Raw genomic sequence first — 24,864 nt, 5'->3', positions numbered from 1 at the left:
ATATATCATATATATAGTAAAAATTTTAATCGAAAAGATGATAAATAATTAAGTTTGTCAATATTAAATTGATGTCTACTTGACATATTTAAAAATTAAGTTTCATTTCTTTATAACTATATTTAAATATTAACGACTGTATTTATCGATAATAGTGCATTGCCGCTACACGTCACTATCGGTTGCCAGAAGTGTTTCAATCTAAAATATATTCATATACCCCGGTGTTCGGATATAGACCGCGGCCTTCGACTGAGTCAACACTCAACGCAAGAGGTGGGCGTTGAGCTCAGGGGCCCATATATATAAACTTGATCAATTTAATATTTATCGTTCGTATAACGAGCGGTGCGCCTCGACCTAAGATTTTGGAAATGTTTTTTTTTTTTTTTTGTTTTGTTTTTATTCGAAGACAAATAAGAATCTACTTAATATTCTGCGTTATAGGATGAATAGAAGGCTGAGCGTTACGTTAAGCAACACGCTTCTACTTCCGTTGTCTCAACACTTAATCCGTGACCAAAAGTATTTTTTACACTTAGTATGATAGTCTTATACTTGATCACAGATTACAGTTAATTCGATTATTCTACTAACATCTTCCCTTTCATGGCGTGCGTTCGTGCAGAATGGGATGTCGCTATACCAACTTAATGGCTGACAGGCTTGCAAAACCTTTAGTTGCGAATGCAAAAGGCAACTACTAGTAGTCAATAAATCTCTATCACCGCGTCGGAAACAAAGCTCAAAGTTTCTACGAGAGAGAAGGATCGCGGAAGAAACTATCGCAGTATTATTTTATGCGCTCTTTTAAGTTTTTTAACTTTTTTTTTATAGCTCTCAGTAACTGTGGTTCAATGTTCCTCAACAATGCTATATGCTAATTTAGGATAGCTTAGGTAAATCTTTTCTTTTGTCTAATGGTATTGTAATTCTAATAATGTTTAGTTTTTGTCCTAATAGTTTAGTTTAAAGTAAGTATTAGTTAAGTATGTACACATAATTAAATGTTTTTTAAGCGCATTAACTTGCAACAAACTGTTAAAGTTTGGCAAGATTAATCAATAAGTAAAAATTGTACTTATTAAAGTTAAAATAAATAATTAAAAAAAAGGGAATTTAATATAAAAATCAAACTCTAGCGGTTTTTATCGACGTAATTGGATCAACGAAATTGTGTGGGTGAGATTGGTTACCATTTGGCAATATAATATGAACCCCGACGGCTGCTGTCGGCTCTGATAAAATAGTAGGGCAAAGGTCAATGAAACCGATTATTACACAATAAAATACTATACTACCATCCATGATATCAATATCTTTACAACATTATACTTCTTCATTAGTCTTACGAACAGCATTGTAAAAAGCAACATTTACTACCGCTTGAGAAACGACGTATGATATCTGACATTGCTTTCTTCTTGAAAATAGCTCAAAATAAGATTGATTGTCCAGATCTTCTTTCGACAATTTCATTGAGAACTTCGTCAACTGCACTACGCTAAAGCCGTTTATTGTATATACCTCAATCATCTACTACCGGAGCAATAGTTATATCTTGCGAGCTAGCACCACCTGTAATAAACTACGCAGTGAAATAATTAATTTGGATATTTTTAATACATCTGTCAAAGCAATGAAACAATGTATCATGAAAACGTTTTTTGAATCCTATCCTGTGAATATCAAGTGTGCTTATTATTAGATTATAATTTTACATGTTTACGCTTTATAATTTTGCTTCTTATTACTTCTATTGTCTATTAGTGAATATCTGTAATTAGCTCTAAGTTTCTATTGTATTTTTATTTTGTGTAAATAGCTGTTGAAATTCCTTGAAATAAATAAATAAATAAATTATACCGATGTAACAAAAATATGTGTGTATATTCCGGGACGAGACGAGCATGACGTTCAGCTGATGGTAATTGATACGCGATGCCCATTACCATGCAGTACTGCTCAGGATTCTTGAAAAAGCCAAAAATTCAGAGCGGCACTACGATTGCGCTCATCACCTTGAGACATAAGATGTCAAGTCTCATTTGCTCAGTAATTTCACTAGCTACGGCGCCCTTCAGACCAAAACAATAAAGTTTACACATTACTGCTTCACGGCAGAAAGAGCCTAGCCGGCATTGTGTGCAAAGGAGCCATCCACTAGTAAAAGCTGGAACGATTTTGTGATATTTTAAGATTAGCCTTCTTTGCAAGTTCACTAGAAGAATATTTTTTTTTATCCCAAAAAACCTACTGTCTACGCTATTTGAATGATAAATGGATTTGGATGGACATTTTATCAGCTTTTGCTGCGCTGCCATCTAGTTTCAGAAACAAATAAATCAATTTCGATGCGACTTTCAGTGATATTTTATAGGAGGCTTTTGGGATAACCTGAAATGTTTGTGAAATTTAAATCGGCTTACAAATAAAAGTGAAATCAAATTACTGTGAAGTCACACATAGACGGAGGTGCTTGAAGAACCTAGTATGATCAGCTTTATCAGGCAGAGCCATGAACTTTTTATTCATCCACATCTTATATTTGTATATAATACTAGCTGACTCGGCAAACGTTGTTTTGTCATATAAATTAGTTTTAGAGTTAGATCGTTTCTTGGACATTGCAACATTATTATTTTTTTCTAAAAAAAAAAAGAGTTTTTCTAAAATAAACATCTAAGTTACTCCTTATTACATCAGCTACCTGCTAATAAAAGTCCCGTCAAAATCGGTCCAGGCATTTCAGAGATTAGTCGGAACAAACAGACAGACAAAAATTGTAAAAAATGTTATTTTGGTGTATGTATCGTATATATATAATATTCATATACATGTTGTAAAAAACGGTTATTTACATATTACAAACAGACACTCCAATTTTATTTATATGTATAGATTATGTTAACTGTAAGATTTTGCTCCGATTCTGTACCTAAAAAATCACGAGTTTGTCTTTTGAGATTTTTAACAAATAATGGACAGAGTCTTAACAACATTACATCAGATTTAAAACGAAAGAAACCACATCGAAAAATCGATGCAATAAGTGGCAAACAGAAGCCACCTAACCCGTAGTCCTAGCTTTTAGTAATCTATCTGTCTATTGATAAGAAAAAATAGTTGTATGTATTTCATATATTTAACCACGCTTTCAAGTTTTCACTTGTTCAAATGTGGTGAGCTTTCTTGAGTGTAAATTCCGCTATGATTCGCCTTCAATCAATTCGACACGTGTTTCGCCTCTACACCAGGCATCCCCAGGAGATGTTGACTCGCCAAATTCTCTCAGTCTCATGCCACAATACTCAGGAGATGTTGATTCGCCATATTTTCTCAGGCGAAACACGTGTCGAATTGATTGAAGACGCATCTTAGCGGAATTAACACTCAAAGAATCACAACATTTGAATAATTATGGATTTCCGCAAAGTAACGCCTAATTCCACCATCGGACATTACGTGCAAAGTACCATCCGCATCACGTAGACGTCTGGCATTCCACAACCGCGCGTTTTCTTCGATATTTCTTGCCTCGCACAGCCACTTTGTGGAATCAACTACCGGCAGCGGTCTTCCGAACAGATACGACTTGGGGACCTTCAAGAAAAAAGCATACTCCCACCTTAAAGGCCGGCAACGCATTTCTTGACACACCTGTTGTTGCGGATGTCCATGGGCGGTTGCCTCACCTCTCCCCATCCCGTGAGCCTCTTGTCTGTTTGATATATATATAAAAATCAATAAATTATAGTTTTTACTTGTATCGTGTCCTGCTACAGTGTGTGCTCACACCGTTCTTTTTATTGTTAGTCTTGATTATAAAGTCATGACATGTACGTAGAAACATCCGCCTACGAGAACTAAACTGTAAAGAAATAATCAGTCATAATAGAGACGTACCGTACGATTCCATTATTCAATTAAATTATCACGCAGTATATCCACTCTTAATGAAGACCCACATGGTGGTAGTAAAATGTTTACTATCGGCTTATTTTGAGGATACTGCGCTTTACGAGCGCTTCCTTACCGATGATGTCTATTTATATGTCTGTTTCTATCTTCGTCTGAGACTGTTCATACGATGGCCTGTTGCACGTCGGAACTAACAACAGCTTGCATTTCACGGAACTATTTTAACTAGGATTCAGTTTCTTTTGATGTTCAAATAGAGCATTTATGAATTATTCAATGTTTAAATAAACAATGTGTTGAATACCGTTTTATGAACTAACAAACGATCGTGGTAGATAAACCATTGGGAGGCTCCTTTGCACAGGATGCCGGCTAGATTATCGGTACCACAACGGCGCCTATTTCTGCCGTGAAGCAGTAATGTGTTAGCATTACTGTGCTTCGGTCTGAAGGGCGCCGTAGTGATAGTATTTAAACACAAATGCACTCTTAAAAAAATTATTTCGAATTGCCAATGTCATCTCGACGCGTGGATACACCAGCGAACAATAAATTCATTCCATAATTTGGTTGTTTTAGAATGAAAACAAATCTTTTTAAGATTCTACAAAGATAGAACTTTTTGATAAAATTCCACCACCTAAATTTGCGGTAGGGTAGGTACAAGAGTCCGACACGCACCTGACCAGTCTAAGTTTTTAATCGAATATCCAAATACTTTTACATATTGCTAACTTCGTAATCGAACTCCATAATTATACCGATTCATAAATAGATAAATGCAGTAGTATTTGAAACTATTAGTTCTAAACATAGGCACAACCGCCAATTTTCACAGTGAATCATCATCAACAACAAGTAGGTACCTAACATTCCATTACATAGTCCCAGGTCGACTCAATGAGCGCGTGTTAAGAATATAATTCGTGTTACGTGGGAAGTGAGTTCCATATAATCTTCGAATGAACCCCGAGTAGTCCGTGAGTCATTCGCACCCGTCGTTCCAGAAATAGCACCCACTGCTCCCTTGACTTTGACGAGGATACGAGCTCATTCAATACGCAGATGACTTATTAGAAGACAAAAATACACCGTACCTTCCACTGTCAGGTTTCAGCAGCCGTTTACTAATTGTTGCTATTGAACTTGCTATTTGAACAACCTTAACAATTGTCAATAAATTCACATACCAAAAAAGAATATGACACTGTCAGTAAATTTTGCCAAAAACCATCTGTGTACAGCAAAGAGGCAATAAATGATGCTAAACTTCATAGTGACAACTATGACAAATAATATCTTTAACTCATTTCATCTGCAGTCCCCCTGAAAATGAAAGGAAAGGTCTTGAAACGTCGGGTTAACTAAAATAAAAATCTAACTTTTACGCAAAAATCTAATGTAAAAACAGTTACAATTACACTCGTTTTAATCCTTTAACAGTGTTTTATTTAAATGACAAATATCGGTTCGAAAAAAGTTGGAAACCTTTCAACTTTTATCAGTTCAACTCACTTGTTGAATGTCAATTGTTATTCGACACGTCTGAACAGCTCTTAAAATATCAATTTATATAATTATTCTATTTTCTTCATTTTCTGCCTTATTGATTACGAAACGCTTACCGAAGTTGCAAAACTTCTTTATTAAAATTCTTCTTAATAGTTAGAAGACTTGAATACAGGAACACCTGGGAAGTAAGTTAGTACCGCAGCAGAAGAGATGAAATCCTTATGAAAGATAGGTGTGAACAATTAATGTTACTGGTATTGTAAAGGATACTTAGTAGATGCATCAAAAATTACTACCAGCTAGTTCTATGAGTTGCTTTATCTCTGATCGGGTCTCCTTCGAAGGGCTTTGAGTCGTTTACAAGTGCACTCGTTGATAAAAATATTAAAAATGCGTATTTGACTGCGACTTTTTCAACACCCCGAATATAGAAAATAACACAAAATACGCGCGTCTGTACTCGTAAGGATTAATCTCGAATGATGTCGAACAGTGCAGTACTAAACAAACAAGAAAAAATAAACAAGTTTGTTAACAAAATATCTAGGTAATTCAGGAACATTCGACGTTCGACAGGACTTTCTTTACATTTCTTTACGTGATATTCAATACTTTATATTATACTAATTGACCCGGCAAACGTTGTTTTGCCATATAAAGTATGATTCACGCGATAGTTTTATAAGTAATAGCCTATGTGTTATTCTGGTGTGTAAGCTATATTATTGTAAACTGTCATCAAAATCCATTCAGTAGTTTTTGTTAAAGTTAAATATGTACAAACATACATCCAGACATACAAACTTTCACATTTATAATAGTAATAATAGGATGGGGTTTTATGATAATAATAAATATTTATTTCAGACACTAAAAAGTAATTATAAAAAGTCACAATTATTATTAGCACTATGTATTACAATAAGGTACTTAAGAATAACATCTTTTTAAAATTTTTAAAATATTAATTTGTATTTAAAAAAAAACATTCGATATATAATATTTATGCACACTTAACCAATATTTAAGAATGGGTTTGTTCAAGTACTCGGATAAAGTATCAATAGTTTTAGTTGTTCGAGGACGAAATATGCGAGCTCCTGTGTCTACTTTTGAACATGAGAAATACATATTGTTTCAATTAAGAAGCAGACTAATAGACAATATAAACCTTTTTCAGTTCATATATCTTAGTAAAAAAAAACGCGCTTATAATATAATACTTTAACGGCCGTTCCCAATCTTCAGTTTATCTCTTACTTGAGCTAAAAATCGAAACTATCATTGACTTTTCTATCCCAATAAACTTATCGGCGGTAACTCACCTTATCCGTGCACGCTGTCTGTCAATGGGACGACGTATAGCTTACCAGCGATATAAAGTTTGTATGTAAATTTCAATTCACGCGTCCCAATATAAGGCGTTAAGAATGAGTTATCGGGTATATGGGGATAGCTTCAGATTATTGACAGCTAATTACTGACAGTAGAAGGTAGTAATTTACCTCTGTAGATAGTATATTGGGAACGGCCGTAAGCTATTTATCTATGGAAAAGATTATTTTTAATGAAGTAGGTACTTACGTGGACGGAGGTAGAAAGCACCGCGGGTGGTCGTTGACTCGACGGAGCTACATAAGTTGTGGCCCGACCACCGGGTCACAGGTGATCGCGACCCGACACCTACCATGTACCTTAACCTCATAACAGTAAAGATTATATTCCCATTGTTCCACTCGCATAACACTTACGTTTTACGACGTATCACTTTAATAGTTTCTGTGTTGCTATTTTGTGCACAATGTGTTTATACATTTGTAAATTAAATACGGCATTCTACGTTCAACTTTATTTTATAACACCTCTTACCACTTACCAGTAAGAAAACCAGTAAGAGGTGAGACGTTATCGCGAACCCACCACACTCACCCTGATGAAGGATCTCCGAATGGTCCGAAACTAGTCGGTACCGACACCGACAAAAACGTGAGTAACGCCGTATTCATAAATAATTTAATAATGACTCACGAAAGTTTTAATAATTTGACTGCCAATGTTTTGAAAACCTTGAAAGTAACTTTGTTTGATAGAATTCAATACCCAGTAGTTACTTCAGTATTCATATTTATACATGGCAGCCAAATTATCGGCGTAATTGAAGGTCATCAGCGGCCCGGCAGTGGGCAGACAACAATGGATGTGGAGGATGTCCGCTGTGACGTCACAGTATCTTAGGGCTCCATGAAGCGTCGATAATTTTGTAGAAAACCTTGTATATTAACTGGAAGCAATGAAGCTATCAAATCTTTGAGAAAGAAAATAAACGTTCAATATGATACTGAATTATTCCTTGTTATTTACTTTATTTAGTATTCCTTGGCATGTTAGCAACAAACTGATGTATGCTGACATAAAACTGGAAATTATAATGTAAGAAATAGAACGATCCAGTAGGACCTACCATAGTAGACTTAACAGCCACAGAAACGAACTTGTTACTCAACTTTAGGGTCCTGAGAGCCTTAAATTTATTAGACTGAAGCGCCACAGTATTCAGGGAGTAGCAGGAAGATTCGTGGACATCTCACGCATTCTCACTGGAAACGCCTCTCCAAATACAACACCAAAATACAGTCCTATTCAGTCCGAATATTGGATTATTGTTGGAAGACAGATTGCCAAGACGCAGAATACAGAAAGAAAATAAATTACTTTAATGAATAAGTAAGTAAGTACTGAAATTGCTATAAGCTAATGTGAAACTTAAGGACACTTAATGTACATTGTCGCCAGTCACTAAAGAATTTCATAGCGTCAGGTGATTAAACTTAATAATAAATGGAAAAAATTACAGAGGAAAGGAGATTGACCATACATGGGCCATGATTGAGACACAATAATATATTTGATAATTGCAAATCACATTTTTACATTCAGTTTGGGACTTAAAATAAAGAGCTTCCTATCCCGAGTAGTTTACATTTAGTTTAAAAGTACTTTATATTATTGAAATAATAAAATAGATAGCGGATATTAATCGGATCATAATCTATGAAGAATGGCATCTTCATAGTACATTTATTAAATTAAATAGATGTTTTTTGGAATATAGTATCTCGCTAACCAATTAAAATGGAATCGAAACTACTCGTCATGTGGTCTATTTTCAAGCCATCTCCACTTCAAATTTCAGCCGAATCAGTTCAGCAGTTTTGCCGTGAAAAAGCAATTAATAATAATAATAAATTTCGTTTATTTCAAAGATTACATATACATTTTTTAGTGGTTGAGACTTCCCAGTAAGTTGTCTTAGGACACTTGTATTGGGAATATCTCGCAACTTCCTTAGCAGATAACTTTTTATTTAGTAAACAATATAGAAATAAACAGAAATGATTAAAACCAAATTTTACAATTTCCAATTAATTGTGTGTATGTGTGTGTGTGCGTGTGTGTGAGTGAGTGAGTGTGTGGATGTGGGTTTGAATTGGACCTTTGATTGGGTCCATCTATGATTGCATAGGCGTGTGTTTAAAATTGGCGTGTGTTTAAAATTTTAAACAAACTTACAAAATTTCGCCTTTATTATATTATTGGTTAGATTATAAATGTATATTGGTTGTAAACATGACAAGACGTGCCATCACTGCAGTAAGGGAGTTACAGAATGGTACGCAAGAGATGGAAATTGAAGACGAGGAAAACAGCACACAAGGTCAAATAAAATTGAAAGAAAGACCTAACTGGAGTAGAGTTGCCCAAACCGACTAGGCCTTTGCTAACCGACACGCCGAATTTCCGCCGCACACAAAATGTCAGTTATCTATTATTATACTATTACAGCCTTTGATATACAACCTCCTGACAGTCAGACGGGCCGAGTCTTGTTAATAGTGTTCCCTGAAATAATATATTTGAAAAATACGATGTTTTTTGTACTCGGTTATACTTATTACATGGATAAACCACCTTTTGTCAACTCAACTTTGTTTACAACCTAGACATTTCCTAAATAACGTTTGATAAGTTTAATAAAAACTTCAAATGTCATGATTCCCATTTGTTTCAGGCGTCCATGGACCTGCCGCCAGACAAAGCGAAGCTGCTCCGGAGCTACGACCTGGAGAAGAAGTGGGAGATCATCTGCGACCAGGACATGGTGCAGGCGAAGGACTCTCCCGCGCACTACCTCAACAAGCTGCGCACCTACCTTGATCCGAAAGCCTCGAGGAGTCATCGGGTACGATTGTATTACACACGTTATACGAATAGGGAGATATTACGACATCAGGAATATTGGTGTAATTACAGACAGTGGGAATTTACATCATTTGGATGTGACATCACTTATTGGAAGTCTAAAACTACCGCCCATTCGAAAACGTAGAGACCAAATGAATAGAATGGGCACAACAAACTCAGCGGGCTTTTTCACGGAAAAAAAATGTTTACAAAGTAATATTGTACAATTAAACTTATTATTTAATAGCTCGAGGGCGGTCGCTCCATTCCCAATCTGTGGTATCATGGTCAGTGCGATGGGATCCCAGTCTGTTATGTATTACGAATTAGATCTTGTTGTCTGATACAGGCAGATGATGCCATCTGCTCGTTGCGTCGCTTATACCCGTGAAAAAAAAATTAGTTACGTAACAACCGGGAAGCTATTGCTTTTACATCAAGGCCGGTAAAGTCTAGACTACCTTCTACTTTAGACACTTTCACGCTTTAATAAGACTATATATTTCCGACGAGGTACTAGGCTTGTCATATCGAATAGTAAAATCACAAACACACGGCTAGTTTATATTTTTTAAATATGTTTTTAGGACATCTACCAGTACCGCATACCCAAGATTGCAGCTTCAAACTACCCGCTCTAACTTGAGATCTGAAATTATTTTACCTATCTGCTTAAAAGCAGGCCCTTAAATGCTGGGCTCAGCAAATTATGCTTCTTAGTTGTCTTGGTGATGAGCCTGGTTAGGATACAGGGCCAAAGTAATGATAAATATTGTTTTATTATCATTACTTGAAACGTTTGCTAATATTTTACCAAATGGACGTCTTCAAGTGGTTGAAAATTTTACACTTTAAAAAGCATGTATGACCAGTGCGAGTTGGTCAATTTAACACACAGCCTTTGAATATATTGAAAGCTAATATTATAATAGGCATTTATTTGCTCAAAATTGATTGCCTTAGAATTCTTTTTGATGTCATTTCTAATATACTAGACACTACTACCGCTTCGGAAACAAATGGCGCACTGAGAAAGAAGAAGCGGCGCAAGAAACTGTCCCAGCATTTTTTCTTTTTAAAGCGCATAAAAAAAATTATCAGCCGTACAGCGTCGTGCTGTTAGGCTTAGGAATATATATCTTGAGCTTACATTGAAAACATCCTCCAAGTCAAACATACCTCAGTTCAATTGATTTAATACACAATGAATCTAGTCACAGCAACAATAGGGTACACCTAATTGACGCAAGAGCCCGCATGCAATTACAGAAGCAATGTTGTTGGTGATTGTCGGCGATGCTTACCTACTTGTACCGACACCGTACACCGTATATATGGCTCGTGCATTGTTCTCACAACGGGACCCCCTGTTTACACGACATAATGTTATACCACCTAACTGCACTAGCATACCTAAGCCACAGACTTCACATTGTAATGGTTGCTGATCGAATCAGTCGTATCGATGTTCTTATGATATTGTTACAATAATTTTTTTAACGGACAAGCTATAACTACGGGTCACCGGATGCTACTTGAACACCAGAGAACCCACATGAGCGGAATTCCCCTTTGAAGTGGTTGTTGTATTTTGTTTTATATGAGAGGGGGCAAACGGGCAAGAGGCTCACGGGATGGGGTGAGGTGAGGCAGCCGCCCATGGACATCTGCAACAACAGGTGTGTCAAGAAATGCGTTGCCGGCCTTTATGGTGGAAGTATGCTTTTTTCTTGGTCTTCCCGAGCAGATACGAGTTAGGGACCACTCGTATCTGCTCGGGAAGACCGCAGCCGGTAGTTGATTCCACAAAGTGGCTGTGCGGGGCAGGTAATTTCTAGCAAAACGCGCGGTTGTGCAATGCCAGACGTCAACGTGATGCGGGAGGTACTTTGCTCGTAATGTCTGGTGGTGGAATTCGGCCGGTGGAATCAACCCGAACAGCTCCTCTAATATCCTCCCCTGTATGCGCTTTTTAAGGTGGGTTTTAAAATGTGAAAATAATATTGATACATAGCTGCGACTCGAAACAATTTTGCGAACGTTTTATTTATAAATGATGCATTACCATCGCGATACTGAACGAGGTCTTCAAGACAATATAGATAAATGGTAGCGCTATGTGAACGCAGCGTGACTCATGGCAATCAGGGTTATTGAAGAATCTCCACGTTGCGTCACCGCTATTGTATTCAATGTTAACTCATATAACATATGTACGAGGGGCGGTCAAAAAGTTCGCGGAATGGCGGGGTTGGCGGGGGTGAGGTCGCTCCTCCAGGTAGCCGCTACTTGAGTAACTCATAATTACTATATATGCCAATTTCTAGCCTAATTGGGTCATTAGCTTTCGAGTTACAAACGAGTGAACAAGTAAATCGGGAACAAACTAGCCACTATGGAGAAAATTGAACATCGCGCCGTCGTAAAGTTCCTCACCAAACAAGGAAAAACGCCTCAAACTATTTTGCAAGAGATGTTAGCTGTTTACGGAGACTCTGCTCCTGGTAAAACCATGATTTACAAATGGCACGGCCTTTTCAAGCAAGGAAGGGAGTCAATTGAAGATGATCCTCGACCTGGACGGCCCATTGAGGCCACTACGCCGGAAATCATTGAAAAAGTTGAAAAACTTGTATTGGAAGACGGAAGGTTGAAGAAGAAACAACTTGCAGCATCAGTTGGAGTATCAGAAACCACAATTTTAAATATTCTTCATCAACATCTTGGCATGAGTAAAGTGTGTTCAAGGTGGGTCCCGAGAATGCTCACGCCGCTGCAAAAACGTGAGCGCGTCAACTGTTCCCGCGAGTATTTGGACCGCTGTGGAGAAGTTAGGGAAGAAATTATGGCCCGAATTGTAACCGGTGATGAAACTTGGGTTCACCACTATGAGCCTGAGTCAAAGCAGGAGTCGATGCAGTGGCACAAAAAAGGCACACCACCCCCAAAAAAATTTAAAGTGTCGCAATCGGCCGGAAAGATCATGGCGACTATTTTTTGGGATACTGAAGGTATTCTTTTGATCGATTATAAAGAACGTGGTGTTTCTATAACGGGAGAGTACTACGCTTCCCTATTGGACCGATTAAAAGAAGCTATTAAAGAAAAAAGAAGAGGAAAACTGACAAAAGGTGTACTCCTTTTGCACGACAACGCGCCCGTTCACACGAGTCATGTTGCGACGGCTGCCATTCATCGATGCGGTTTTGAACAACTACGCCATCCACCCTACAGTCCAGACCTGGCCCCTAGCGATTTTTATTTATTCCCAAAGATGAAGAAAGAGCTGCGTGGAAAAAAATTTAGAGACGATGATGAAGTCAAGTCGGCGATTTCGGCGTATTTTGACGCCCAAGACAAAACCTATTTTTTCGATGGTATTAATAAGTTATATGCCAGATCCCAAAAATGTATTCGTGTTAAGGGGGAATATATTGAAAAGGAAAAATAACATAATGTATCATTTCATCTTTTTTCCCAGTCATTCCGCGAACTTTTTGACCTCCCCTCGTATGTATATGCACATAACAGTGCACTTTTCTCGCGCTTGCCTTGCCCTGCGGCGCTGTGCGCAAATATAGTAATGGAAGATGGTATATCGGTTGATTAATCACGAAAAGACAGTAAGCCCAGCGAAACCACCAGTGGGAGGCTCTTTTGCACACGATGCCGGCTATATTATGGATACTAAAACGGTGCCTATTTCTACCGTGAAGTAGTAATGTGTAAGCATTATTGTGATTCGTTCTGAAGGGCATAGCTAGTGAAATTAATGAGACTTAACATCTTATGTCTCAAGGTGACGAGCGCAATAATTGTAGTGCCGCTCAGAATTTTTGGGTTTTTCAAAATCCTGAGCGGCACTGGATTGTAATGGACAGGGCTTATCAATTATCATCAGCTGAGGGTCCTGCTCGTCTCGTCCCTTATTGTCATAAAAAAAGAAGCGAAGTATTTGAAAAAGTCAGCTGGGAGGCTCTGTCAGGCCGCCCACGATTATATAACCATTCACGAGTCTCTGGATCGCTAGATGAATGTTCCCAAATCCCAAGACAACTCTCAATATCTGCCGCTGGTGCAGCATTCAGTTGGCTCCTCATAATAAACTATCACTTACCACTTGCTGACCAATGCAAAGCAGCAAAACGGACCGAGCATATCATGTATTGACCCCTATCTTTCTTCTAGAATTTTTGTCGATGTATCGATTACAAAGAGAATACTGAAATTCATTCAGCACATAACGCTTTAGGATTTGCTAACTAAAGTCATAGTTCAATCTCATAGTCTCTCATTCTTCGGGTACGATTTGTAACGTGGAGATATGTCCAACGAACGCCTTGTGGTGACCGTGTAGTGGGAGCGCCAAAAGTAATAATCACGGTTACTCTGTCCAGGGACTAAAAGGAACAATAGTTGGACGCTTGGGCATTCGCAATTTTGTATAATGTGTTGCATAATTAAAATAATGGAATCTGACTAAGTGATGAGCAATACTGAATATATTTGTTATAATAACAGTATCAATATTATATAAACTATGTTCGGCATATCTTATAATCACTATATAATCATTTGTATATGTTTATATTATGTAAAAATACAGAATTACAAAAAAATAGTGTTCAGTGACCTATAACTGCCTCGATCTACTTATTTTACCCAGTATATTCAACTAGTGCGGCCATAAATATTTTCACAACATCCAAATGTTCTGACGACTGAATCTCGTGCCATAATTTGGTGAGTGAACTTCTCCTGAGGATGCCACGAGTAGAAAGCGACCATGTGTCGAATTGATTGAAGACAAAACATAGCGGAATTTAAACTCAATAAAAATCACAACATTTGGGTGATAATGGATTTGCGGAGAATAAAGCCTTATTCAATAAATTTTCACAATATAAAATATACATTATTTTTTGACATCGATTATATTTTACGATTTTAATATCAAATCACATAAATGGAAAGGAGTAGGGCCTTGCAATATGTATAGTATAAAACATCCTCTGTCGAAGATCATGAAGGACCAGGACGGGCGCATCTTGTGAGAAATGATTTGTTAATGCTGTTAAAGCCAGAATTAGGTGAAATCTTTAAGGAAACAAAAAGTTATCGCGTGAAATGAAGATTCCCCCTGGGACACTTTCGCGTATAATCAAAGAAGACACTGGTGCTTATATTCAATGTAGAAATATATACATTATGGCCCTAAGTCCCGATACGCAGGTGAAATGTACATAAATATGCTTTTCAGTGGTGAAAAAAATTTAACTATTGAAGAGTACTGCAAAAAGAAAAACGACGAAAGCATTCGCTTATAGGTCAAGCTTCGCAAGTGACCGGAAAATTGCAACGTGGTCATCAGCCTGCGTCAGTCATGGTTTGATGGGGGATAACTTATCGAGGTGCCACAAAAATTCTAGGAGGGTATAGTGTACCCTACAGTGTTCCTATAGTGTACAGCCAAAGTGCATCAATATACCGTCGTAGAAAGTGGTGTGAATCCTCTTAGGAATACGGTTTTAAAACTGTACCTCAGATTTTTCAGCATGACCTTTTGCACCTGCCACGAACTACCCAAGTTTGGTTGCTTACTTCATAAGAACTAATGATTGGCCCTCGTCTAGCCCAGTTCCGAACCATTGGACTATTCATTCATATTGTGGTGCAGCCAGGAAACTTTTCCACAACCAAAGCATAGATTGATGTATCCTTTGCGGAGTTTCCAGGCTGATATTCCGACTTTTTTTTAAAATCGTGTACTGATAACATTTTGTGATCGCCAACTTTTTTTTTTGTAGTTCTCAAGGAATCTAGGGCGTTAGAGCTCACATGCCATAAAGCAATATTTAGGTTTACACAAAATAAAATTTGAAAACAATATTTTATGAACGATGCGGGACACGCACCCACGACCTCTTGCGTTCCGTGCGAGTGCTCTTCCAACTGAGATTAAAATAAAATTTTATTTTGTTTATTAATCCTAGAATTGAGGGTTATCACCTTAAAACATAACAAAATATTTATTTAGATTTATTTAGAACATCAAGCCTTTGAAAATCACTCTAAATGCTTGGAATTAATTATTCTCATAAATCTTTAGGACGGATGTTGTGGTCAATAGTTCAAAGCGTATCATAGTTATGTTCTCCCGCGATCCAGTGTAACTAATGTTATGTTTGTGGTTTCAGAAACGGAAGATGGTCGGCGAGTCGACGTCCACGCAAGTGCTGCGTGACTTGGAGATATCACTGCGAACGAACCACATCGAGTATGTTGCGATTACTTTTATTATGCATTTATTAATTGAAAGTAAAATTATATTAATTATCGCAGCAAACATTTTATATCGTTTCCATTTCTATTACAGTGTCCAATAATCCTATAGGTAGAGGTAAAAAAATATTTGAACGATGGGTCATCGTTCATATTATGAATGACCATTTAAATGTATAGTTCTTAAAGCTATTCGTTCCTATGCTTATATTTATTACGAATCGAGTAACGCGTCTGAACTTCTTCAGTGTTATAAGTACTTAATGATTTATGATTGTGTATTTAAAATTCTACGGTACATTATTAAATTTCTCACCTTAAATCACAATTTCACAAATAACAATTTCGAAGTATCTAATATGATATAAATTACTAAGTACATTTTAAATATTCTCGAAATCTCCTAGCAATGAGTTTAAAGTGTATGTATTTATTCCAGATGGGTCCGCGAGTTTCTCAACGAACAGAACCAGGGCTTGGACGTGCTCATCGACTACCTGAGCTTCCGGTTGAGCATGATGCGCCACGAGCAGCGGATAGCACTTGCTCGAAGCCAGTCCAGCGACGGTATTCACCAAGGTATTAGAGGACAAATTGTAAATACGAATATTACTAGTAGTACTCACCCTTAAGGCGATGAGCCGATGAGCCGTACAAGTTGGTGTAACAGATCCTTGTTGATAATAAATACATAATTTACAAGTAATTACGTCTCAAGGGAAATATGTATATGGCGAAAGATTTTAAGAGAAAAATAATTAGGTAGCACCGCAGTTCGTTAACCATGTGCAAAACTGTGTTTCTCAAATTCTATCAAGTTTTTTCATTAATAGATATAGCTTATTATTCCAAATGCGCACTAAACAACAATAGGCACCGAGGAAAAGCCCATTACGAATACTGAGCCGAAGGGTGCTACTAAACATACCTACTATTAGCCACTTAAAAGTTCTTTGGTAGCTAATTATTAGAGATTTGTTGTTCGTTTTGCTACGAGGTTGGAACTGACGGAAGAATGCATTTTCTGTGTAATCACTGGCAAAAGGCTACTAGCAAAATGCTTGCATATATATGGATTATGGTATATGTAAAGAGAATACACTTCTCTTCGTTATAAGTCAGTGTCAATGACACTGACAAAAGACAATGGGACATGGTGATTAGAAATATAAACATTAAAGATCATTTTGAATATTGTGAAATAAAATAATTATAAATTTATTTCCATGAAGAATCGACATCGGCTATTCACTAACATTAAGTTTCGTTTATTTTACTTAACTTTTGGTAATTACGAAGAGAAGTGTATTCTCTTTACATATATACCTAATATTTGAAAGTTAACCTACCATCCTCAAATTCACTTTATTAGGTTACGTTTGTCTCGATTACTGCCGCCGTATTCTAATATCGCACCACACGTTAAACATACGAACAAACATATTTAAAAAAATAAAACAATAAAACTAAAACTAACCTAGTTTTTGTAAGATATACTTAACAAAAAATAAATAAATAAGTTTTCCAAGAGATCATGATTGGGAAGACTTGACTAACCCGTTGACGTTTTTTATGAGATAGGAGGACAATAAACCAAAATATGCTCGTTTGTTCTCCTCCTAAATAAAAAAGTGTAACACCAATAAAATTTGAAAAGAAACTTTCATGAACGATGCGGGACTCGAACCCACGACCTCTCGCGTTCCGTGCGAGTGGGTTATCACTTTAAAAACATAATAGATTGTTTAAAAAAGTGTTATTTTAATGTTAGCAGCCAATACCACAACGTCGGAGTGCAGCGTGCCCATGGAAGGTAGCGGCACGTTGAGCTCGACGTGGCGGCGACGGGCGCGCTCCGCCGACTCGGAGCTGGAGGTGGGAGGGAGCCCGGCCGTCGCCAGGCGACGGACGCGTCACGCCGCGAGACTGAACATGGGCGCCTCCACCGACGACATACACGTGTGCATCATGTGCATGCGAGCCATCATGAATAACAAGGTGAGCGGACACCAGCCTAGTATCTAATAAAAGAAAGACTTCAAATAGTGTGTAGGTACCTACTATTACATTTGGCTTGGCACCGACTTAAAACATACAACTAATAGTATTTTATTAGGTCGTACAAAGCTTCCTGACGCCTAAATGTTCGTGTAATATTTTTTGAACTTGGCTCATACCAATGCCTAGGCTTGCCCGTATCTGCTGATAGGTCACTCTCTTATCTTCCTCTATCATGCGTCGCACAGCACTGGTGTTATCTTCAGTAGTCGCTGTTAAAGGACGTCCTTCACGCGGATCATCATTGAGATTGCTACGTCCATACTCGTTACACCAATTGTAAATAGTGGCACGAGATGGGGCTTCATTAGGAAATGCTAATCGCAGCCTATCATAGCTTTGTGTTTGAGTAAGCCCACAACGAAAGTCATAATAAATCATTGACCGAAAATTTTCTCGCGTTAGGTTCATTGTCACGTGTAACAAGAGTTTTAGATTTGCCGCCAATTCAAAAAAACAAATGACAAATGTTTACAACAAAGAGTTCTAAAATTTAAATTCAAAAAGTTTTCATTAGCAATGTTTTGAACTGGCCAGTTCTAAACATTTTCAGTGTTACCTTTTAGGTATTAAAGGTAAACGTTTGCATAAAAGGTGTATTAAATTAAATTATAATTAAATGTATAAATGTATGTATAAATAAATTAAATTAATTTAGTTTTAGTTAGGATAAGTTCCTATGTGAAATTCTTTCAAACACAATATATTTTAAAGCGTACTTTTATGTAAAAACTCGTTTGCATTGAGCTATTGTGATTATTTCAGTACGGGTTCAACATGGTGATACAACACCGGGAAGCAATCAACAGCATCGCTCTGTCTCTCGTCCACCATTCATTGAGGACCAAGGCTCTGGTATTGGAACTCTTGGCTGCCATATGTCTGGTCAAGGGTGGACACCAGATCATACTTTCGGCGTTCGATAACTTCAAGGTAAGTATATAAGATAACTTAAGGATCCGATGGGTGAGAGCAATTACAGTTTTCAAGTATTCAATATTTGTCAATCTCTTATCAAATAAGCAAGCAGATTTAAGAGCCGATGCCCTGGGTATGTTAGTGATCTCCTAACGTGTGGATCCGTGTCCGATTTTTCTAATTTAACACGTGTTTACAGGACAACGTCTGTCGGTTCCGCTAGTTATTATATATATTATTGTGCGATTACGCAGATTCAAACTATATTCATTCTACAAAAAGGGCTATATGATTTTCTTTGAAGTGAGCATTCTGACGTTATATAGGATGCAAGCTTCATCAATTGACAGACAACCCCGAAATTACATTTGTCAAACATAAGGCATAAGGGGCGATAAAGTAAACGCTTTCTATAGGATTAAGGCACGTGTAAAAACTAATATATCTTTCTTACAAAGGAAGTTGGGTAAAAATATGTTATTTTTAAATTACATATGCGGTAATTTTTGTTGCCTTTGCAGGTCAACTGAGTCGTAAAATATATATAATTATATGCGTTGTTTTCCTTAAATTAAAATTCATATATTTTGATTCAAAATAGTATTAAAATTTCCACTTGTGGAATATGTTTGGTTCGTTCATGTGTTTATGTCATAATAATTTACAGGAGGTGGTTGGAGAGCCGCGGAGATTTCACACGCTCATGGAGTACTTCATGAATTATGATAGCTTCCATATTGAGTTTATGGTGAGTTCATTTGAAGTTATCTGTTCTACATATTATATAGAAAAACATCGCGGGTTCGAGTCCTGCATCGTTTATAAATTTTGATTACAAATTTAATTGTATTACAATTTCCAAATATTAAACAGAGTTAATTTTACATACATATACAACGTTATAACACCGCGACCCAGACCCTCATAAGGGCGTGAGTGAAGCGAAGATCATATGAGTTCAGAATATTAATAAGCAATACGTCCAAGAAAAAACTTAACATGAAATCTGTTAAAATAATTTCAGATAGGTGAAGAAAATAATGCTGCAAAATTGGTTGATATTTTATATTAGTTAACAGTTTAGTGATTTTAGATTTAGCTCCACCTATTGACCATGATTTTGAACCGTACAGCAATACTGAGCATGCCAAAGTTCGCTTGTCGAACGAAATTCTAGTTCTAGTTCACGATTGATAGCTGTAATAACTACTAAATTAAATGCCCCGGTTACAATATGAAAAAACGCCTATGATCCTCTTACGGCCTTTTTCAATAACGTATCTCTCTCTCCGTTTAATGACAAGATCTTTACGTATATCTCTCCGTTTAATGACAAGATCTTATCTATCCATAGTTATGTCCAATATAGCTATAGTCCAATGCCTTATGTCGATAGGTTATTGAAAAGTAAGTAAGCGTAAAAGGATAGATATGTCTACCTCTACTAAGTTAAACTAAGGATATATAGGTAAAAAAAACATGAACTTATGCCGTATTCGCCCCTTGATACCACGCAAGGAAGTTCATTCAAGTTCAGTTCGGCCATATAAGTGAGTTATCTGATTTACTGTCTTATTACCATAGGTGGCGTGCATGCAGTTTGTGAACATAATAGTTCACTCCGTCGAGGACATGAACTTCAGAGTGCACCTGCAGTACGAGTTCACTGCGCTCAAGTTGGACGACTACCTGGAGAGACTGCGGCACTGTGAGAGCGAGGACTTGCAGGTATTGTAACCTTCACTGAGCACTGACCGCTCCCGCTCATGATACTCAAATAACTCTTCCAAATATGACATCACAACATTAAACTTGCACGCAGTAAATTAACAAAATAATTTTGTAACATTCTACATTTTATAAACCTAGCGTAGTTTATGACAGCATGTCCATATTATTTTACTAGAAGCTGCACGTGAAGTCGTGATACTCAATAAGTCTTCTAAATATATACTATATTTAGAAGACTTACTCTATTAAAGATTCTGAAGACTTATTTGGATATATTAGGAACACTAACACACATTTTAAAAGAGCACAGTCTAAAAGAGTGATGTGTATGTATGTACAGTCCAAAAGAAAAATTCTGTTATGTTTTATGCTTGTAATACCCAGGGACAGTCCCTTGGTATTTATTGTACAAACAATAATATTATACCAATTTTCTAAAAGAATGGTAAATTTTGTTTTGGCGCAAGAATATACCACATATGTTTTATTTAAAGTACAATTTACCCAAGAATAACTTAGCATGAACAAAGCGAATTATAAGTCTGAATTGAAAGAAAGATAAAACTGGTATTTAACGTCAAAGTGATTCACAAGGCTCGGTTGCATTATATTAGCAGTTAATTTAACGTTAACAGTGACGCTGACTTTAACATAGACTGTAGAATGTGATGCACCGTTGTATTCCTTTGCATAGTTAAAGTTAAAAAGTGAAGAAGAATATTTATTTGAAACTTTTGACAGGTCGCTATTTAGCTGTTTAACAGCTTTTATTGTTAATATAATAGCTTTAACCGGCGAAGAATGGACGGTTACGGATAACAGCTAAAGTTATCACGTCCATCAGAAAATTGTCAAATGGCGCATAAAATCTTTTGCTTTTAACCGATACTTTAACATGTTTGTTATTGCTAAATGCAACCCAGCCTTAAGCTCGATTTCAACATGTATTTTTATCCAACGGTTTCCTAACCCAGCGTTTGTTGAAAGAATGAGTCACAACTGACCGCATGTGGTAACATTACTTTGTAAAGATACTCTATTTTCAGTTATAATTGCTTTTAACTAAATGACATTAAAATTGGAAGGTTAACATAGTAACGCTGAAAAATGGAATGCTCGTTTTGTCAACTTTATGTCCATAGCGAGAACGGCTTTTTAATTTAGCAAATTTGTTTCTGGCAATGTAATAATTTACATTGTTATCGTTGCCAAAGAAACAAGTAAACAGCTATTGCATAATAATTTTGTCATTGCTCTGTTTACCTTTTGTAAAGTAAAAATGGAAGAAAAACGGAAGCGAACACTAAAGTCATCTCATACATCGTCTTCTTCAAAAATGTTATTCAAAGCGTCTTGTATTTTCACACGTCACGCAATTTATAACGTCATGAAACAAATCAATGGTTAACCTACGTGTGCTACTTCGTTTCAGTTAATCAACCGGTTAAAGTACCTAATCAATGGTTAGTGCATGATGAACACTAAAATATTAAAAAATGGACGTTTAAGCCTTAAACTGTCGTTAATTATTTAAACATCTGTTGGTGAACTCGGCTCTTAGTCGATTAGAAGTCAATACAGTATATCTTGTAATAGAACATGCGCCGTTCTTCATGACATCCAGTTTTTTATATAGGACCTCTTTATGGGTATTATGATATCATTAAAATAAAGAGTTTGTCTTAGAAATTTATATAATAATTAGCGTTTATTTGGTGGAGCTCAGTCGAGATCTATTCTTCTTGAGATTATCATTTTCTTGACATTATAGTTCACGATATATGATTGCTTTTTGCTTAAACGCTTTTTGCTTCTTCAGAAAATCTATTCCTATAAGTAGCTTTTTATTAGAAATGGGACTTAATTACGGGACGCATAGTGCGTATAAAAGAAACATGTATCGAGGATTTAAGGCTGAATATGATATCAGGTTCAAATATCGGCGTATTTGGACAACGTGTTCGACGTGGCCGCACTCATGGAGGACAGTGAGACAAAGACTGCGGCGCTCGAGAAGGTCAACGAGCTGGAGGATGAGTTGGGACATGTGAGATTGTACACTGCTACATAGAAATCTATTAATTGATTAAGCTAGTTTTATTCATAGATAATAATTCTAATTTAAATAAAACACTTTTAAAGGATTAAAACGCGTGTAATTGTAACGGTTTTACGTTAGATGTTTGCGTAAAAGTAACATTTTTATTTTAGTTAACCCGACGTTTACTACACATACCAAAAAAGAAGAGGACACTGTCAGTAAATTTTGCCAAAAACCATCTGTGTACAGCAAATACCACCTTCGAGGAAATAAATGGCGCTAAACTTCATAATGACAACTATGACAAATAATATCTTTGACTCACTTCATCTGCAGTCCACCTGAAAACGAGATCTGGAAAGGTCTTGAAACGTCGGGTTAACTAAAATAAAAATGTAACTTACACGCAATCATCTAATGTAAGACCGTTACAATTACACGCGTTTTAATCCTTTAAAAGTGTTTTATTTAAATGTGTAACACTCGCGTTAATCCAAGAAAAAACAATTTTAATCTCTTTGATTGAAAGACGTAATACTGATTTTTTTTTTATCTACACCCATGCTTTAAATCCTCTATTTAAGATTCTGTAACAGTTAGCCTATTGCCAACATTGAAACACCCAATGTCCTAATAACCTACTTTATTACCTATTACATCATCCAAACGAGTGTTGTAATGTTGTACTGAATTTTATAACAACACTCCTTTGTTTTTTTTCGATCCCTTCATGCGCAAAGAGCTTCAACAGACAGCCACATTCCCATTGCTCGATGCGTGGTATCTGTATGAATTTAAAAAACAATTACGTTTACGCGCGTTCCACACTACCAGAACGTGGCGCACCGTAAAAAAATACTTCGGTTATTCGAATCCCCGCCATTTTTCTTCGATATTTTATTGTTTTGTTTACAAAAATGAGCGTTTCAAGTTTTGTCAGCACACCACTAGATATTTTAAACGCTGCAAAAGAACATAATATTCAAGTGAATTTTAATAATTGCACTATACATAATGTAAATTAGTACTAAAATAAATAATTCTTTCATTAATACTTAGTTTATTTGTATATAATCAGCAATGGATGATATAAGGTTACTACTAGGACTGGCTGTTTTAATGTTAGCAGTAAGCTAACTGTTTCAGAATCTTTTAGACGATTCATATTCTGGGTGTAGATTTAATCTTGTATGCAACTGTTGATAATTAGGTATTAAAACACTCATATGATACTATTATCATTCGTGTTTTAATACCCCTTATTACAAATAACTATTAACCACATTCTCTAGAGATTTAATGAATTATTCATGTTTTTTATTATTATTTTCATGGACTTACATTTTTTAACAGGAGCCCTAAGCTGGAATACTTTGCTCATCATTTTTCCATAAATTTCTGCAACTGATAATCGAAATATTGATGTACAGGCTCACGAAAGGTTGGCCGCGTTAGAAAGAGATGCAATAGCGAAACTGGCGACACTGGAGTCAGAGCTGGCGCAAGTTCGACAGGAGAGGGACCAGCTGGCTGAGGCAAGAAGACAGGTGGTCGAAGAGGTAACCAACATTAATTGTAATACCTAGTCAATTAAGATAATAAACCCCTATAATGTGTTACATATTATGTATGATTATTTTAAACTTTACTAAGTTTCATCCGACTCGAAGGACCAAACAAAAACTATTGCACTATACGGGCAATACGGTTATGATGTTAATGTAATAATTTATTGTGAGAAAAGTTTATTGTTTATTGATTGTTGAAAGTGAAGAAAGACGAAAGAAATGTTTATTTGAAACCTATAGTACACGTCATTACAAAAGACTTGAATATTTTATGAAGGCGACACAATGGACAAAAAGCAAAAAAAAAACTGGAATTTTATTTTTATGCGTTACAAAATGGTTCCAACAGCTTTGTAATGAGGTCACGTTCTCCGAGGTAGTGCCAGTCTGTTAAATGAAGTATTGTATTGTATCAGGTTTCGACACTACGACGAGCACAGCAGGACTCCCGCAACCGGCAGTCCATGTTGGAGTCCAAGGTGCAGGAGCTCGAATCACTTACCAAGTCGCTGCCCAGAGGATCTTCCAGTGAGTGCTGTGTTAATATATGTTAAGTGGGTGACAAAAAAATTAAAAAGAATGTCAGGAACG

At 36.5% G+C, this 24,864-nt stretch overlaps 1 protein-coding gene across 5 annotated transcripts in view; it reads left to right on the top strand.

Annotated features, from left to right (window-relative positions):
* The window catches only part of LOC126979107 (formin-like protein), a 96,941-nt gene that overhangs the window by 52,026 nt on the left and 20,051 nt on the right, over positions 1 to 24,864 (top strand). For 4 of the 5 annotated variants that reach the window (XM_050828331.1, XM_050828321.1, XM_050828347.1 and 1 more), the window contains exons 2-11: positions 9,503 to 9,673; positions 15,873 to 15,952; positions 16,397 to 16,536; positions 17,729 to 17,955; positions 18,781 to 18,948; positions 19,601 to 19,681; positions 20,518 to 20,661; positions 22,595 to 22,711; positions 24,136 to 24,264; positions 24,690 to 24,801. In XM_050828331.1, the coding sequence (XP_050684288.1) occupies positions 9,503 to 9,673; positions 15,873 to 15,952; positions 16,397 to 16,536; positions 17,729 to 17,955; positions 18,781 to 18,948; positions 19,601 to 19,681; positions 20,518 to 20,661; positions 22,595 to 22,711; positions 24,136 to 24,264; positions 24,690 to 24,801 (1,369 nt within the window). The remainder of the gene's footprint in view (positions 1 to 9,502; positions 9,674 to 15,872; positions 15,953 to 16,396; positions 16,537 to 17,728; positions 17,956 to 18,780; positions 18,949 to 19,600; positions 19,682 to 20,517; positions 20,662 to 22,594; positions 22,712 to 24,135; positions 24,265 to 24,689; positions 24,802 to 24,864) is intronic. The other variant, XM_050828328.1, reaches the window with a different exon arrangement.

The sequence above is a fragment of the Leptidea sinapis genome, chromosome 3, assembly GCF_905404315.1.
Source record: "Leptidea sinapis chromosome 3, ilLepSina1.1, whole genome shotgun sequence".
NCBI classification, from domain to species: Eukaryota; Metazoa; Arthropoda; class Insecta; order Lepidoptera; family Pieridae; genus Leptidea; species Leptidea sinapis.
This window is presented reverse-complemented; position numbering and strand designations above follow the sequence as displayed.